The 18,924-nt window shown below is 40.7% G+C and overlaps 1 protein-coding gene across 2 annotated transcripts in view; it reads left to right on the forward strand.

The window, feature by feature from the left end:
* TOX (thymocyte selection associated high mobility group box) overlaps positions 1 to 18,924 on the forward strand; it is a 379,523-nt gene that overhangs the window by 281,463 nt on the left and 79,136 nt on the right. For both annotated transcript variants that reach the window (XM_075316335.1, XM_075316336.1), the window contains one exon: positions 1,376 to 1,654. In XM_075316335.1, the coding sequence (XP_075172450.1) occupies positions 1,376 to 1,654 (279 nt within the window). The remainder of the gene's footprint in view (positions 1 to 1,375; positions 1,655 to 18,924) is intronic.

Consider the following 18,924-nt stretch of genomic DNA (forward strand, 5'->3'; position numbering starts at 1 on the left):
TTGAAGGATTCTGATTACAATTTGTTACCTTGAGATTTCTATATGTCTTCAAATCTCCATATGCATTAACAGCTACTTAGTAGCTGGCTAGAAATCTATATGTTTTAAATGAATGGTTTTCTACATAGTAATGGAGGGAAAGAAAGTATATAATCTAAGTGTGCTGTTATTTAGCAGCATCAATTTGACATATAGATGGGGTTCTGAGTGGACTCTCTGCCTGTGTGATGTCCATATACCTTAATAGTAGAGTTGGGCAGATGGATTAATTGGTCCATCAGCCAAGTCAGTAGTCTCTGGCTGTTGGACTGGAGGCTTATGAATCTCCTTCCTTCAGCTTTTGACTTGTTGGGCAGGCACAAAATCTATGTCATAATGTGATGATGATGTCATGCCCAGCAAATGAAAAAAACAGGAATTTTGAAAGTTAAGGGATTTGTGAGCCTACCATCCAGTGGCAAGAGTCTACAGACCTGGCCCATGGACTGAAGACCTGCGATGCTAACTGCTACTTAGAAGCTATATTTCATGGGGTTGGCTTGATGAGACAACCACTTTAATGGAAGTAAAAGGATGCATTCAGAAGAATGCATGGAATGGTTTAGGCCACAACACTCGTCAGGTTTCCTGAACCGAACTAATAGCATCATAGGTGTATATTTACGACTGTTAGTTCAGATCAGAGGACCATAGATTGGGCCATTAACCGGAGCTTTCAACATGAACTACAAAATATGGTCATGTGAATGTTCCCTGACTGTGATTGCTTACTAAAGACTTTGCTGAGAATATTTCAAGGGTGCATGTTTCTAAAAGCAGCAAATTATATAAAGTAACTAAGTGAACCCCTACACACTTCTTCTCTTCTCTGGTAATTCAGCACTGACACACTGAGTGTTTTTTTCCGGTCTTTTTTTTCCCCCATTGGTCTTGTGCCGCATTATTGGCTTCACCACTTAGGAGCATCGGCGCTGCGTCAGAGGGGGAGAAAATAATGTTTATTTTGTTATTTTATAGCATTTGCAGCTGTTTTCATAAATTGTGAAGGTTGAATATCCTCTTTAATGCATAGCTACAACCAGTTTCCCAACTTAAGGACATGGATATGTAATATGTTGTTGGCTTATTATACAAACAGGTTATTTTTGTATGTGTTACTTTTCAATGTCATCTTGAAACTAATATATTGTTCAATGAAAACAACTTTCCTGCGAGTACAAAGAAAATAATGTTCTTTTAAAAATGAGTATAGACCTAGGCTCGGGGTAATTCATATGAGCATTCTAGATTTGTAATTGAATCACGTGTATTCTATTGTGTATAATTGTATATACTGCACCGGAGTGATTTTCATGACCTTCTTTTGTTTGATCAGATGCAGGATTTGCAGAACTCAGACAGGAATCAGTATTCTTCTCACACTCAAATGGCAGCTATGCGACCAAGAGTCCAGCCTCAAGATATCCGACAGGCGGCAATGATGCAGCATGGTCAGCTGACTACAATTAATCAGTCACAACTCAGCGCACAGCTTGGTTTAAATATTGGGGGAAACACTGTTCCACATAATTCCCCATCCCCACCAGGAAGCAAATCTGCTACACCCTCACCATCCAGTTCAGTCCATGAAGATGAAGTAGAAGATACAGCAAAGGTATGAAGAATTCCCTATCATCTATTCTCATAGAGAAATGTAACATATACAGTAGCATCTCTGAAACTACAACCTAAAATTTCTTTTAGAGCAGTGGTCCTCTCAAAAAAGAGGTATATTTATAAAATATATAAGCGAAATAAACATCTTTCATAGAAAATATATATTTTTGACAAAGTGGTTGTCTGTTACCAAAGAGGTTTATTGAAATTTTTACATGAAAAACTAACATCTTACTTAGGATAGAGTGGGGAAGGGAGGGGAGGAAGGAAAGAAAGCTTGAAGATCACCTTTATTCAAGATAGTAGTGGCGGGAGGGACAAGGAAGGAGTAAAAAAGGTTAGATGTGGGAATGGAAAGAAGGGAGGTAGAAAAGTGGTGGTCTGAAGTCATATCAAGAATAGGTTTCACTGTAGATGTGACACTAAAAAAGGCAATAAGAGCCTGTAGTATGCTATATCCATGCATGCTGGCTGTAACACAGTCTTGGTTATTGGACCATAAAACACAATTATTATGTCCATTTGTGAACATTCAATCTCTTGACTTTAGAAATTTGGAATGTTAGTTTACTTGGCTTCATTCATTTAGTTTGAAAAAATATTCTTTGCAACTGTTATCCACATAAGTATTCCAACACCGTTAAAAGTGGAAATTAAGCCTAGCTCAATGCAGTCACACCTGAACCCTACTAGTTCCTGTACAGACTAGTATTCCTAGCTGTACAGCCCCTAATGGCTCCTGCACAGAATGGAATAACCATAGCCGCAGCACTCAAAAACCACAAATCGGACCTGTTTGCCGTAAAGGCCATTGAGTTGTTCCTTATAACTCCTGGGAAACCAGAGGTGCGGTTGCTACACACTGTAAACTATAGTAGGAAAGGCGTACAGAGATAGACAGGGACCCAAGGTGAGAAAACTTAAAACATGTGCACAAATGGAAAAGGTGAAATAGCAAATGCAAGCTAAGATAGCCTCTTACAACCTAAAAGCTAACAGGAGAAAGGTGTAGGTTAGATAAATGAGGAAGCACAAATTAAATACCACTATATTCTGTTTGTAATAGGCAAAACCCCAACAGCGGGGCTGGAACTCCTCAGCAGAATTCACATAGAAATATAGCTAGCAGAGAATATAGGAGAGTATATATAGCCACATCTGGGATTTGATAGGACAGAGAAAATTAGCAAGTGAGCACGTCTGATAACTGCAATCGAATAGGAGAGAAGTAAAGGTAAAAGACCTTCAGCATTTGGACAGGGACTGACCAGGCTGTGGGTCTGCATGGAAGGAAACTGACCATGCATCACAAGGTCACTGGATCGAGTTTCGAACCTGAGGTATGACAGTACCCACTTGTACGAGGAGCCACTGGACCCTCAGAGACAACCCTTCTCTGACTTTGCTGACAGAACTCTCTGACAAGGCAATTTTCATGAAGATCCTCCACATTAACCAAGGAATTATTTTTGGGACTATAACCCTCTTATTTGTTAAGATACTGTAAACTGTGCCTGGAACCCAGATCTTGTATCATCCAAAACTCCCGAGCCTCCTCCAAATCCACCTCAATTATGTCCTAAGGACCAGGTGTACCCTTATACCTCTTAATATTCAAAATTTTAACACTTTTAAAAGAACCTACAAATTTGGGAGCAAATTTGTTAAATGCCATTTTAAATTTTTTGAAGACAACTAAGCAATCTCCCCCACCCTAAAGATAGGAGTCCTCCCACTTCTGCGATTCACAGTTTTCTCTGCCCGGTCACTTGTTACCAAAAGACCCTTATCGACCTCCCTCCAGACTTTAATCAATTGCAAAGAAATTTTCTCCTCCAGCACAGAGGACTGCCAACTTTAAAAATTCCCAAAAAACAGATGAAAACACCCAGAACAAAAAAAATCCAAAGTCACAGTAGCCATAGAGTTACAATTAATTAGAGAAAACTCAACAAGGGGCAGAAATTCAACCCAGTCCTTCTGATTAGATGAAAAAAAACATCCCAAATACTGTTCAACCTTTTGGTTCATCCTCTCTGTCTGCCCTTTAGTCTGAGGCTAATAAGTTGGGAAAAATTACAGTTTAATACTCAATATAGAGCAAAAACTACTCCAAAAGCTATCTAAAAACTGAACCCATCTTTTGGAAACACTATTCTTGTGAACATCATGTAATTTACTGATGTGAGAGATGAACAATGTGGTTAAACTCTTAGCTGTGGGCAACTATTAAAGCAGAACTAAATGAACGATCTTGCTGAAATGGTCAACCATTTCCTACACAACAGTATTTCCACCAGAAATAGGCAAATCAGTGATGACGTAAATGGACAAGTGGGTCCGAGGCTCTGAGTGGACCTTATTAGGCAAGAGATAGCTTGCTGGGGCCTGACAAGAGACTTTAGCTCTGGCATAAACTCTTAATTTATGGACACACTCATCAACATCCTTATGACCATTCTCTCATCAAAAGGACCTGGAAAGAGATCTCCAAGATCCAGGATTCCTAGCAAAAACAGATTAATTTACTTTATTCAGGAGATCTGTGTGTACAGAGGATGGTAAATAAAGCTTGTTCAGCGAAAAACCCTCTCTCCCACTATCCTTAGCATCCTGAATGTGTTGTTTGAGATCTATCCACAGAGCACTCACCACCAACACTTCACTAAGAATCTTGACAGGATTTGTGTTCCTCACCTCTGGAACAAAGCTACAAGAAAAAGCATCAGACTCAACATTCTTAGATCTAGGGAGATAAGTCACAGTAAAATCAAACCAGGCAAGAAAAGGGCCCACTGGGCCTTTCTTGGTTTTAAGCATTTAGCAGCGTCAACATACAGTAGGTTTTTATGATCAGTCACAACTGTTACCTTATGTCTAGCCCCTTCCAACCAATGTCTCCTTTAATCACCCGAAGCTGATGGTCACCTATATAATAATTAGACTCAGCTTGAGAGAACGTCTGAGAATAAAAAGCACAAGGATGAAGGTTTCTATTTTTTCTTTGTAAAAAAAACCAGCCCCAATCTCCACAGAAAAAGCCTCTACCATGACCATGAAAGGCATATTGACCTCAGGTTGACTGAGAACAGAAGCCATAGCGAAGAATGCCTTGAGAGCAGAAAAGGTATTAGAGATCATTTAATCTTCAACTTACTTAACTGTTCACAATAACAGTAATTTTGACCAGCGGTGCCCAAATATTAACACACCACTGTATAAACTCTATAACATCACAAGATATTGTACGGTTACAATTTAACATTATAGCACCTGGCTCGCGTGATCACCAAGACTTCAGCAATATTGACTTACTTGCCTGTTAGTTTTTAGTCCAATAGTAAAAAAAATAAAATAGTCCCAGATAGCCCCTTTAAGTTATTCTCTACAAATCAAATTATCAGGGAAAAACTACGTGAACAGGCGAATTAGAATTTCGCCTAATTTGCTCATCTCTAGGAACACCCAGTTAGTGGACCTCAGCTAAAGTATTTGTAAAAATGTGTTTCAGTGATCCGTTTATTGATGTATTATCTAATAATGTATCTGTCAAAAAAAAGTATTTTCCACTAGTACATTCTATGTTCAGCTATCTGATCTATGGAATTCTGCTAGAATACCAGATCTTTAATTAGTTGTCTGCAATCCAAATACTATGACATTTTCCATGGGCGTACCCTCCTTCCAGTATATTCTGCACAACTGCACTAATTTTCACTGCAATTATAACATTTTTCCTGTGCTACTATAGTAAATAACGTATGCCTCTGCCATATGTCATGCAGGAATGCTAACTCAGTAAAGGACAAAAGCTTGTGCTTATGATTAAACATAGGCAAGGAAAAATATGACTGCGAGAACCTGAGAAAGTAATTGAAAGACTGCAGGGTACAAAGTAACAAGATTGGAGGACCTCACAGTTAAGAACAAAATACATATGCTTGAGCAAACATATGTTTCCCACAACAATGACATGCTAGGCGTGTATGTACTAAGATTTTGGTTCCAAACAAAATTGAGAGCTTTGTAAATGTAAGAATAAGTTGAATCTTGCACACTTCCTAGAGCAATGCTGTGTCCTCAGATAAATCTCACAATATCCAATGCATTAAACGTTACATTGTGCTCTGTTTACTTTAGTCCCTGGTTCTAGTTTTCACAGTTTGGTATGGCAGGATTAATTCTATAATGGTCTATAGTTTTATTTTCTATATGTACTGCAAATTTTCAAGTTAATCATACCACTAATATTCTACAACTACATGTTACGCTACCGGGTATGAAAAGCATGGCACATGCGTTCAGATCTACAGGAAACCTGATGCATGACAAAAATACAACAAACAATACAACAAGTAAGGGGGAACACCGGAGACACAATAACAACATTGGGCCCTAGCTCTAGTGAGATGGGTAGATGGGACAGCTCCTATTCTCTTCAGCTGTCCCTACTCTCCTAGCCAGGCCTTATACAGTCTCTTTAACTGCTGCCAAGAAGGAACCTGAGACCCTGAGAAGACCTTGTAGTTGCCATAGCTAGTGTGTTGGCAAGTGGGAGATGCTAGCCCCACCGCTGCACTAATATTATGCAAGGAAAGGTAAGAAAAACAATGAAGACAGCAACAAACAGCATAAAGACCGAATTCTGGAACACTCCTTCAGAGGACCTTTCACCAATGCGGACAGAGTACAATGGATTTGTATCTTCAGCAAGGACTGCTGGTAAACACCTGCACTTAAATCTGAGGGGGCGTGGCTACAAAGCAGCTGCAGCTGAAATACTCTCTGGGAGCAGCTGGCAACAAAACTAGCATTAACTCCTTAGGTCCTAAAGGAAATTAAACTACATTTAGATATAGAGCTTAAGATGGTAATGAGTGACTCTAGTCCTGAACCTGTCACTAGTCTTCAAAGATAGAGAGATGACCATGACACTAAAGTTTTGGATATTTTGTTGCCCCCCCCCTTATGTACTCTTGATTAGTGAGAGTTCAGATTCTGAAACTCCCAATGATCACTAAATCTACCAAGAAAAAGCATTTATTTCATGCATGAGTACGTGTACATCGGTGTACAAGAGCTGGACACCCATGGATCAACAGTGCATCCAATAGGTTACATTATGAAAAAAAATATATTTTTAAAGTCTAATTACACTGTAGATAAATATGGAAGAGTAGTAGTTATACGAGTATTATGTATTCTTTTTTTCCATTGGTCAAAACAATCTGTGTTTTTTCAGTTGTTGCCAAACTACAAATCCCAGCATGACTCAAAACTTAATAGCTGAAACTAAAACTTTATAAGTAGAACATATCTTTGAGCTGTCAATCAGGTTAAATTTGTCTGGGACTTTTATATTGAAGGTCTAACTTTAGAAAGGTCATCAATATCTGATCAGTTCGGGTGCAACACTCAACACCTCCGCTGATCAACCATACTCGGTGACCGCGCTGGCTGGATGGTGCTGACTTGCGGCCGGGTACTGCTCATCCATCCCCTATTGATATGAATAGATAAGGACAGGTCATCATTGTAAATATCCCGGACAAGCTCTTTAAATATGCATTAAAACTTCTATTCCAATCATAGGGAGCCAATTTGTAAAACTAAATATCATAGATATAACAGCAGACTGCCCAAAGAATGTATTATAAATGTTATGGCACCAAACTCATATATAACACTAGCATAGGCTATATATAACATAATAAGTATAGAGTGCGCCTCCATTCCTATCTATAACAGACATGCAGGTTTATTACACCGATCAACAAATATTTTCTTATATGAGTACTGTACTATTGATTGTTATTAAAGCATTTTTGTGTGCAGATTTCGAATCTGCAATCAGAATTTTCATATCAGGCAACAATGTTCCATAATTTTGTGTTTTGCAATAAATTTAACCTACATTGTTCCTTCATAAATTACTTTTGCTTTTTAGGTGCTGGATTGTTATAACTTTAGATTGTTCTTATGAAGTCGTTTTGTTTTTAAACTTTGATAACAAACAGAGCTCCTGTTTTTTTCCAAGGTTGACTAACCTTAGGGATTTGCGCGCTTTCGAGTTTCGCGAGTTGCATACAGAAAAGCTTCATTATCTCACTGTCCTTTGTAAATATCAATTATATTATCATCGTTAGGTTTTCTTTTACTTTAAACTATTATAATAAATTAAATGTTAAATTCTGTTGATTTTGTGCCATAGGATATTCTGTTAAACATGTTGCACAGTTGTGTAAACCCACCCAACAGTTTTTGCTATATTTGTGATGAAGTGACTTTAAAATCAAAGAAAAGAAGCATAACACCATTGGTTAAGAAAAGTTGTTTCCTGTGTTTTCAGTGTAAAATTGGAAAATTGGAAAAATATTTTTTTCTCATCTTATACACTTCACACAAGTTAGCCTAATGGTAAAACATGGCACATGGCATTTGCTACTCCAATAGTAAGAGGGAGCAAAGAGACCATTCTACAGATTGCTATTTCTGTATGACAAAGATTGCTGGAATAACAAGTAAAACAATAAATTTAGTGAAATATCCAAACATTTGATGGTCTCACATAGCTCAGGGATGCCAGTCCTTACTCCACCAACATCTTGGACCTTGGATCCAAAAGTAGATTCAAACACTGATTTGGATGAAGAAGATGCTGATTGGGAAGATCCTGATTTTGTAGGCCAAGAGTCTGGGGAGCCTCATAAATTTAACCAGATTGATCTATAGGATCAATCTGGTTCGTGATCTGAACCTCTCAAAAAGTCTGGCGAAGGTCAAAGGCTGGCATTTGCTGGAGGAGGGGACCAAAAGATGTTCTTTCCGTCATAGGCAGCAGGAGCCTAAACACTTATTTTCAATGAAAGGGGACCTAGTTTACTGCAATGATGCAAACTCTCTGTTAGATACAATGGGACAAGAGCATAGACCTCAAGAAGACTCTTCAAAAAAACAGTTTAAAAGTCAGCGAGGCCAACATCAAGGAAGGAATTTTCGTGGGACTACAAATAAAAGAAATTATGCAAGACACTAATTTTAACAAAAAAATAAGCGAGACTGAGGCACCGGCGTGGGAGTCATTAAGAAATGTAGTGGTGAACTTCCTTGGCAATCATAAAGCACCAAACTATAGATATCTTGTCACTAAACTATTACAGCACTACGAAGAATTGAGATTCAATATGTCTTTCAAAATTCAGTTCCTGGACTCCCATGTAGATTATTTTACCCTATAATATTGGAGATGTCAGTGATGTGCACAGGGAGCAGTTTCATAAGGACATCACGCTACTTGAAGGCCGTTATTAAAAGGAAATGGAGCCCAGTAATGTTTGCCGACTACTGTTGAAGGCTAAAAAGGGGCACGCCTGTAGCTAAATATTTAAGAAAATCGAACAATTTAAAAATAATAATAATAATTATTATTATTATTATTATTATTATTAATAAAAAAACCAACTAAAATTTGTATTAGGTAATATCTGTTAAAAGTAAAAAAAATTCAGAAATGTAAACGTGTGTTATTCAAACTCTCTGCTTGATAGACAAATTCTGAGAGCAGATTTGAAATCAGGGGCCAAATTATCATAAGAAATAGCCTATTTCATTCATTTACGAAAAAAAGTATACTTTTTTTGGCAGTGTTATCACAGAGACATGGTTGAGTATGGCAACAGCTAAATGTAAGAAGGGCCACAGTTCATATTTTCCTGTATATTTAGAGGTACTTCATGAGATCCAAAGGGTCTATGAATCAAGAGCAAGAGGCACTGAAATCAGTCACTTCCATTAAATGAAGCAAAGAGAGGTTAGTGCTATGAATCTGGAGAGCTATGATCTGTCCCTCCCTCTAATGAACGGGGGGATATCTTAATGGACAGCATCAGATTGGCTAGAAATGTATTCTGCAGCTGAACAATGATCCCAAACATACAGCCAAAGTCATTAAGAATAGTGATGAGCGAGTATGCTTGTTACTACTCGGTACTCGCACGAGTATCACTGTACTCGGGCTACTCGGCGGGGACCGAGTAATCTCACGATACTCGTGCTGTACTCGTGGTCTTCATCCCTGCATGTTGGCGCTCTTTTGAGAGCCAGCCCTCATGCAGGGATTGGCTGGCAGACCACTGCAATGCCACAGCCCTGTTAGTTGTGGAATTGCAGTGATTGGCCGGCCTGCACAGCGTGACCGAGCCTTTATACCAGCGGGCGCGCTGTGCTCTGTACACAGCCATCTCATATTCCCTGCTTTCCCCGCCCACAGGTGCCTATGATTGGTTGCAGTGAGACACGCCCCCACGCTGAGTGACAGGTGTCTCACTGCACCCAATCACAGCAGCCGGTGGGCGTGTCTATACTGTGCAGTAAAATAAATAAATAAATAATTAAAAAAAACGGCGTGCGGTCCCCCCTATTTTAATACCAGCCAGATAAAGCCATACGGCTGAAGGCTGGTATTCTCAGGATGGGGAGCTCCACGTTATGGGGAGCCCCCCAGCCTAACAATATTAGTCAGCAGCAGCCGCCCAGAATTGCCGCATACATTATATGCGACAGTTCTGGGACTCTACCCGGCTCTTCCCAATTTACCCTAGTGCGTTGGCAAATCGGGGTAATAAGGAGTTAATGGCAGCCCATAGCTGCCACTAAATCCTAGATTAATCATGTCAGGCGTCTCCCCGAGAAACCTTCCATGGTTAATCTGTAAATTACAGTTAAAAAACACACACACCTGAAAAAATCCTTTATTAGAAATAAAAAACAATAACAAAGTCCCTCATCACCAATTTATTAACCCCGACAAACCCTCCATGTCCGGCGTAATCCACAGTCCTCCAGCGTCGCGTCCAGCTCTGCTACATTCAGGTGACAGGAGCTGCAGAATACACCGCCGCTTCTGTCAGCTTCACACAGCAACTGAGGTGAGTAGCGCGATCAGCTGCTGTCAGTCAGGTAACTCACGGCCACCGCTGGATCCAGCGGTGGCCGCGGGTAACCTCAGTGACAGCAGCTGATCGCTATACTCACCTCAGTTGCTGCATGGAGCTGACCGGAGCGGCGGTGAGTAGCGCGATCAGCTGAGCTGTCACTGAGGTTATCCGCGGCCACCGCTGCATCCAGGTAACCTCAGTGACAGCTCAGCTGATCGCTATACTCACCTCAGTTGCTGTGTGAAGCTGACTGGAGCGGCGGTGTATTCTGCAGCTCCTGTCACCTTCATGCAGCACAGCTGGACGCGACGCTGGAGGTCCGTGGATTACGCCGGACATGGAGGGTTTGTCGGGGTTAATAAATTGGTGATGAGGGACTTTGTTAGTGTTTTTTATTTCTAATAAAGGATTTTTCGGGTGTGTGTGTTTTTTAACTGTAATTTACAGATTAATCATGGAAGGAATCTCGGGGAGATGCCTGACATGATTAATCTAGGATTTAGTGGCAGCTATGGGCTGCCAATAACTCCTTATTACCCCGATTTGCCAACGCACCAGGGCAAATCGGGAAGAGCCGGGTACAGTCCCAGAACTGTCGCATCTAATGTATGCGGCAATTCTGGGCGGCTGCTGACTGATATTGTTAGGCTGGGGGGCTCCCCATAACGTGGAGCTCCCCATCCTGAGAATACCAGCCTTCAGCCGTATGGCTTTATCTGGCTGGTATTAAAATTGGGGGGACCGCACGCCGTTTTTTTTAATTATTTAATTATTTATTTCACTGCACAGTATATACACACACACCGGCTGCTGTGTTTGGGTGCAGTGAGACACCTGTCACTCAGCGTGGGGGCGTGTCTCACTGCAACCAATCATAGGCGCCGAAAAGCAGGAAAGTAGGGAATACGAGATTGTTTAATGAGCGGCCGGCTTTTTCAAAAGAGGAAAAGCCGCCGGAGTTTAGTGAACAGCCGTGCAGCGCCGCGGCAGTGATCGGGGAACGGTAAGTAAGAGAGAGGGGGGAGAATGACCGACAGACTGTGAGAGAGGGACAGACAAGACAGAGAGAGACAGACAGCGCGAGACCGACCGACGGGAGATAGAATGAAAAAAAAAATGACCGACATCGCTAGTAAAAAGCACAAAACGTGCGTTTTGGACATCGGAGTGCCACACAATGTTTTACGTAAAATCTTTCATGTATTAATCTCAAAAAGTAACATACACCAGCTCTATCTCACTATTGGGTATGTGCCCTTAACATTTCCGCCATGAAAATTCATTTTGGTGTCATTTTGGAAGGTTTTCTGGTGAGTCCGTAAAAATGGCGTAAAACGCGGACAAAATTGTTCACAGCTGTGACTTTTGAGTGATAAATGCTTCAAGGGGTCTTCCCCATGCTGTTGCCATGTTATTTGAGCACTCTTCTGAGACTTTTGTGACATTTTTAGGGTTTCTACATGCTGCCGGGGGTCATTTCATAAAAATACTCGGGTCTCCCATAGGATAACATTGGGCTCGGTGCTCGGGCCGAGTACACGAGTATCTTGGGATGCTCGGCCCGAGCCTCAAGCACCCGAGCTTTTTAGTACTCGCTCATCACTAATTAAGAAGTATATTCAGGGCAAAAAAAACCCCAAAAGTGCTGGAAATGCTTTTATCACACCCACTGACCCCAGATCTCAACATCATTGAATCTATCTGGGATTACATAAAGAGACAGAAGAATTTGGGCCAACCAAAATCCACACAAGATCTGTGGTTAGTTCTCCAAGATGTTTGGAACAACCTCCCTGCTGAGTTGCTTCAAATACTGTGCGCAAGTGTATCTAGAAGAATTGATGCTGTTTTGAGGGTAAAAGGCAGTCCCAACAAATATTGATATGATTTAGATTTTTCTTTTGTTCATTCACTGAAGGTTATTCATTGATAAAATTGATTAAAAAAACTTATTTAAAAGCATTTTTACTTTGCAGCATTTCTTCCACACCTGACAATCTATTACACAGTATTTTATTTCAAATAACAATAGAATGTATCCATCTACTTATTGCCGTAATGATAACTTTATTTAATTTAAGAATATCCAAACTGTAAATATAAACCCACATTTGCTCACTCAAACAGCTGAATGGGAAGGTTTAAGGTGAAATTACAATGCATCTTGTAGTTTAATGGACATATGTTATTCGGGCCTATTCTACAAGGCTCTCTCAAAGTAGAGGATCTTTGACAAGTTTTGACCTTAGAAATTCAACATTCCTGCACATACTAGCAAAACATTCCATAAAAACTTTTTTTTTCACTCTACTCTGTTGTGGAGATATAGGGTGCCAAAATTACTGGTTCCAGTTATCTTATCTTATACCTGGGCATTTAATTTCTATAGGCATGTACTTTCAACCCTCTATCACACTGTCCAATCATAAAATGGCATCAACATAGGAATGAAAAAGTAACTGCCCACAATTCTGACCAAAATTAAACACTCATGGTAGAGACGGTCAGAAGTGTGCCAGCGTGGTCACATTAGACTTTGTTTCATGTCACCAAACTGACGATGGCTCCCTCCCAGCACTTAGAGTAATACCCATGGTGAGGCCGCCATTGTCAGCTGATCCCATGACCCTCACTCTAATGTTGCTGTCCACCTCCAAACAGCACTTTAGTAATTGGAAGTGCTGTCGCTGAGTTATTGTCAGCGTGGTCACGTGAATAAAAATCTAATTATTCTGTATGGGAGTTTAATTTGGTCACAACTGTGAACATCTATTTTTTAACTCCTATGATGCTGTTTTTTATGATTAGGTAGCATCATAGGGATATGAAAGTGAACAGCTAGAGAGCTGAAAGATATGGAACCACTAGTTGAACAATAAGAAATTTGGTGCTGGTAATTTTGAAGGAATGTATCACCACACTACAATAGAGGAAAAAAAATAATTAAAAATCATAGAAATATGTTAATATCCATTCCTATTGCCATAATAATAATATTTTTATTGCTATTGCACATATTCTGCAGCACTTTACTATTCAGAGGGGACTTGTACAAACAAGAAAAGACTTTACAAGGTAACACAATTCAACAGATACTAAGAGGAGTGAGGGTCCTGCTCGCAAGCTTACAATATATGAGGAAATAGGGGAGGCACAAAAGGTAAAAATAAAGTGCTTGTCGTGTAAGGTTCAACCATCAATGTAGAAAATAGGGGCATTAAAATAATATAGCATGAGCAGTCATCAGCCTGTATGTGTACAAATACAGGTACATAGATCTAGTGAGTCCGCAGAAGAGAATACAGATATTTAGTTAACCCTGCTGTTCTGCTTGGGCTTACTATACACTTATGACCTGGTTATTTTTGAAAAAAGTAAACAAAAAAAACAAAAAAGAAAACCCATAGGAAGAACCCCTCAAATGAGGAAAAGTCAAATAACCACAAATTTCAGAACCACATAGTGAATATTTAAAACATAATCTGATTTCAAATCCGGTCATTTTTGACCAAACAGAACAGCAGTGTTAAATTGGTGAGATGAAGTGATAAGCCAGTCTAAACAATCATATTTTTAGCTTGAAACTATAGAAACTGGGAATTAATTGGGTTGTCTGGGGTAGCGCATTCCAGAAATCTGGAGCAGCACAGGAGAAGTCCTGGAGAACGGACTGTGAATTTCGGATAAGATGTGCCGGAATATAATTTATGAGGTCAAAAGTTGTGAAAGGTCTTCTTTAACTATAGTTTTGTCTGAGTCTCTCATTTCTACTGTAGCATGTAGAATCTGTAGCATGACAGGTACCATGGATAGTTGCAGATAATCCAGCTCATTGCCACCTGACCTTACAGTTCCTCAGTCTCGGACACCGGCCCTGCACTGGCCGCGAAGCAATAAACAAATGAATGATCCAGCTGAGTGCAAACGATGATTTATTCGTTTATAGTCAGAAAGTGCACAGAAGACGTTAACGTGTTTCTGGCTTGACGCCCTTAATCATAACCATGATGACCATGGATAGTTGTTTGATGGACTTTATTGAATAATAATAGGGTTTGACAATGGTGTCTATCAGTTTGATGAAAAATAGCTCGGAGTCTTTGGTGAACATTGCCTATATGAGATCCAAAATTGTTCTTTATTAAGGGAAAATTAATTAATGCAATGTTGTGCAATGTACAGTTGTTAATGTCCTTTGGTATAGTTTTCAATTTACGGCATTTACACGTGTACAACCCTGAAGTGATGATATAGCACAAAGAGCCTTTGTAGAATGATAGACATACATGTTTACATATACTCTGTATTATAACATCTGCAAACTATTAGAAAAACTTTCGACCTTATTTTGGCATAATAGTGTTTTCATATTAACATGTGCATTATTACATGTAGTACAAGGCTACAAACACTCGTCTCATGTGACCACAGACAAAAAGTAAACAAAAAGTCGCAATTGTTACCATGAATGATATCCAGTGACCGCATAATACATTTTTCTTCAGGCCAGAAATATTCAATGGAAATAATTTTATGTGGTTGCAAAATAGAATCACTATTTCCATATAAATAAGTCATTTTAATCTAATTGCTCTGAAATTGCTATCACATGTAGAAGTACGAGTTCGGGAAAGCTACTCATATGATTCTCTTAAAGTTTAACTTTTTATTTTAGTCTAGATGCCTAGGTAATTGTTAAAGAAAAAAAATTTACACGAAAATGTAGTTTTTATCAAATAGCATGTGATTGATTTTTTTTTTTGCCTTATTGTCACCATTAGTTTAGAATTTTTATATAAAAATTTTTTTCTCAATGCAATGTAATAATAGTAAAAAAAAGAAATAGTGCAGATTGAAAACGAACCTGACATTAAGGTGTACTTTGCACACTATGACATCGCAGGTGCGATGTTGGTGGGGTCAAATCAAAAGTGACGCACATCCGGCGTCGCTGTCGACATCACAGTATGTGAATCCTTTTACATACGATTAACGAGCGCAAAAGCGTCGTTATCGTATGATCGGTGTAGGGTCCGACATTTCCATAATTTCGCAGCAGTGACGGTACGATGTTGTTCCTCGTTCCAGAAGGCAGCACACATCGCTGTGTGTGAAGCCGTAGGAGCGAGGAACATCACATTACCTGTGTCCCGGCTGCAATGCGGAAGGAAGAAGGTGGGCGGGATGTTTACGTCCCGTTCATCTCCGCCCCGCCGCTCCTATTGGCCACCTGCCGTGTGACATCGCTGTGATGCCGCACGACCCGCCCCCTTAGGAAGGAGGCGGTTCGCCGGCCAGAGCGACGTCGCAGGGCAGGTAAGTGCATGTGAAGCTGCCGTAGCGATAATGTTCGCTATGGCAACAATCACAAGATATCGCATGTGCGACGGGGCGGGGACTATCGCGCTCGGCATTGCAGCATCGGCTTGCGATGTCGTAGTGTGCAAAGTACCCCTAAGATCTAGTTATGTTACTCATTGATAATGCTTAGTTTGTTTTATAACATCCCCTGACAGATCCACCTTAAGGCGGGCTTTGCACACTACGACATCGCAGCCCGATGCTGCGATGCCGAGTGCGATAGTGCCCGCCTCCGTCGCAGCAGCGATATGTGGTGATAGCTGGCGTAGCGAAAGTTATCGCTACGCCAGCTTCACACACACACTCACCTGCCGTGCGACGTCCCTGTGGCCGCCGACCCGCCTCCTTGTTAAGGGGGCGGGTCGTGCGGCGTCACTGCGACGTCACACGGCAGGCGGCCAATCAGAGCGGAGGGGCGGAGATGAGCAGGATGTAAACATCCTGCCCACCTCCTTCCTTCCGCATATCCTACGGAAGCCGCAGTGAGGCCGGTAGGAGACGTTCCTCGCTCCTGCGACTTCACACACAGCGATGTGTGCTGCCGCAGGAGCGAGGAACAACATCGGACCGTCGCGTCAGCGTAATCATGGATTACGCCGACGCTGCACCGATGATACGATTACGACGCTTTTGCGCTCGTTAATCGTATCATCCAGCCTTTACACACTGCGATGTCGCATGCGATGCCGGAAGTGCGTCATTTTCAATTTGACCCCACCGACATCGCACCTGCGATGTCGCAGTGTGCAAAGTGCCCCTAAGATCTGTAGTAGCATCAGACCCATAGTTGCCATCAAGATTTTTCAATTAGGTTTGACCACCGCCATCTGTGGTCCAGAGTATATTACATATATAAAATTACTTGTTCTGTCCATAAATTAGTATTTTGGCATTAGAATGGAACATTTATTACAATCATTTGAAAAGACAAGATGAAGTTTTACCATAACAATCAGTCTGAACACTGCTTTATTTTTGTAACCTGAATCTGAGAGATTACTATAGGTGATAAATCCAACTTTATATTTGCTAATGAAGCGTAATCTTTGTGCTTTTTAGTTTACCATTTGTCTTTGTGAAGACTATCCAGGCTAATTGACATTAGTCAGCAAATAAATTCATTTATTGGTTGTACATGCTGCCATAATTGCTGTTATATTTACAAAAATACATAGTTACAAAGTTGATAAGAATAAAAAAAATACACATGTATCAAGTTCAACCTATAAACCAACAGAGTTGTCATACATCTTGATGTCATCTAATTTGTGCCTCAAAATGACTCACAATGTCAACAGTAATGACATCTGCCATCTCCTATTGACTAAGGGAGGGTTTACACCACCCAAATTATGGCATTAACAGCCGTCAATCAGCTAAAGTACAGGTCAAAAGTTTGGACATATCTTTTCAGTCAATGGTTTCCTTTGTTCTTACTGGAATGTGCACATTGTAAATTCAGACCAAAACCACAAAGTAGCACATATGGAAATAAAGAGTAAAGAAACACATATGACACAAACCAAAATGTTTGTTCCGCCTTAGATCCCTCAAAGCACCTGCCTTTTATGCTAATGCCAGATTAACACACCTTTGGCATTATTTAATCTCTATCTCTAACAGCTTCATCATGTAGTCTCCTGGAAAAACTTCCAATGAACAGATATGCCTTGTCAAGAGTTCATTTGTGGAATTAGCACTCTTCAGAAAGTGTTTGCCAACATCAGGTGTCTTTTTTGTGGAGGCAGGATTGGTACACAATTTCGAACAGTTCTGAGCCCTATTCCACAACACTAGCTCTAATGAAAACCACATCAGTAAAGGAAGACCAAGAATAACATCTACTGCAGAGGATAAGTTCATCAGAATTACAAACCTCAGAAAACACAAATTGACAGCACCTCAGATAACAGCCCTCATAAATGATGCACAGACAACAAGTAGCAGATACATCGCAACATCAACTGTCTAGAGGAAATTATGAGAACAAGCCTTTATGGGGGAATTTCTACAAAGTAGCCACTACTGAAGACTGCAAACAAGAAGAATAGACTTGTCCATGCAAAGCAACAAAAAGACTGCATGTTAGATCAGTGAAAATCTGTACTGTGGTTTGATGAGAAAAAGTTTTTGATTTTTGGTAGCAACTGACATGTCTTTGTAAGATACAGAAAAGGTGAGCAGATGCCCACCATGAAGCATAAAGAAGGTGTGATGGTGTGGGAGTACTTTGCTGGTGATTTAATCTAAATTCAAGGCACATGTACACAGAACAGCTACCATAGCATTTTGCAACAACATGCTCTCTCATCTAGTTTGCTCTTAGTGGGACCATCTTTGTGTTGTAACAGGACAATGACACTTATGTAATGCTGGCGTCCTTGCACTGTCCTGCCTTCCCTCCCCAACAGTGACACCAATGTACTCACTGCCATGGCCAGCCTACTCGCTCTCCTGCTCTTTCTGCGATCCACAGCCTCCAAGGCTTTTGCACATGATGCAGGTCTCCTGGCAGTAAAATTAAGACACGACCGCTCGTGCTCCCTGCCTCTTACAGAGGCAGTGAATGGACTCAATAGTGTTTTGCAGCCTATGACTGGGAGGCACAGAGTATTTAAGGCCACTTCCTCTGAGAAATTAGGTTCCTTGGGTTCCTGTTTCTCTCAGTACTCTGTTCCTGTCTGTTTCCTATCCTGTCAGTCTCCAGTTTTGTCTCCTGTCTGATTGCTCTGGTCCTGTCCTGTCAGTCTTGCTTGTCTCCTGTGCCTGAACCTGACCCACATGTCTCCTAAACCTGACCTGCCTGCCTGCCCTGATCCTGTGCGTCTAGTCCATCTCCTGTACCTGCTCTATCCTGCCTGCCCTGTGTACCTGTGTTCCTGACTTTTGGGTCAGCTACTGCAGTATTGGGGACTGACCTGGAGTGGTACCTGGTTCTACCGGCAGCCTAGCTTAGCTTCACCATCATAAG

The sequence above is a fragment of the Anomaloglossus baeobatrachus genome, chromosome 6, assembly GCF_048569485.1.
Source record: "Anomaloglossus baeobatrachus isolate aAnoBae1 chromosome 6, aAnoBae1.hap1, whole genome shotgun sequence".
Taxonomy (NCBI): domain Eukaryota; kingdom Metazoa; phylum Chordata; class Amphibia; order Anura; family Aromobatidae; genus Anomaloglossus; species Anomaloglossus baeobatrachus.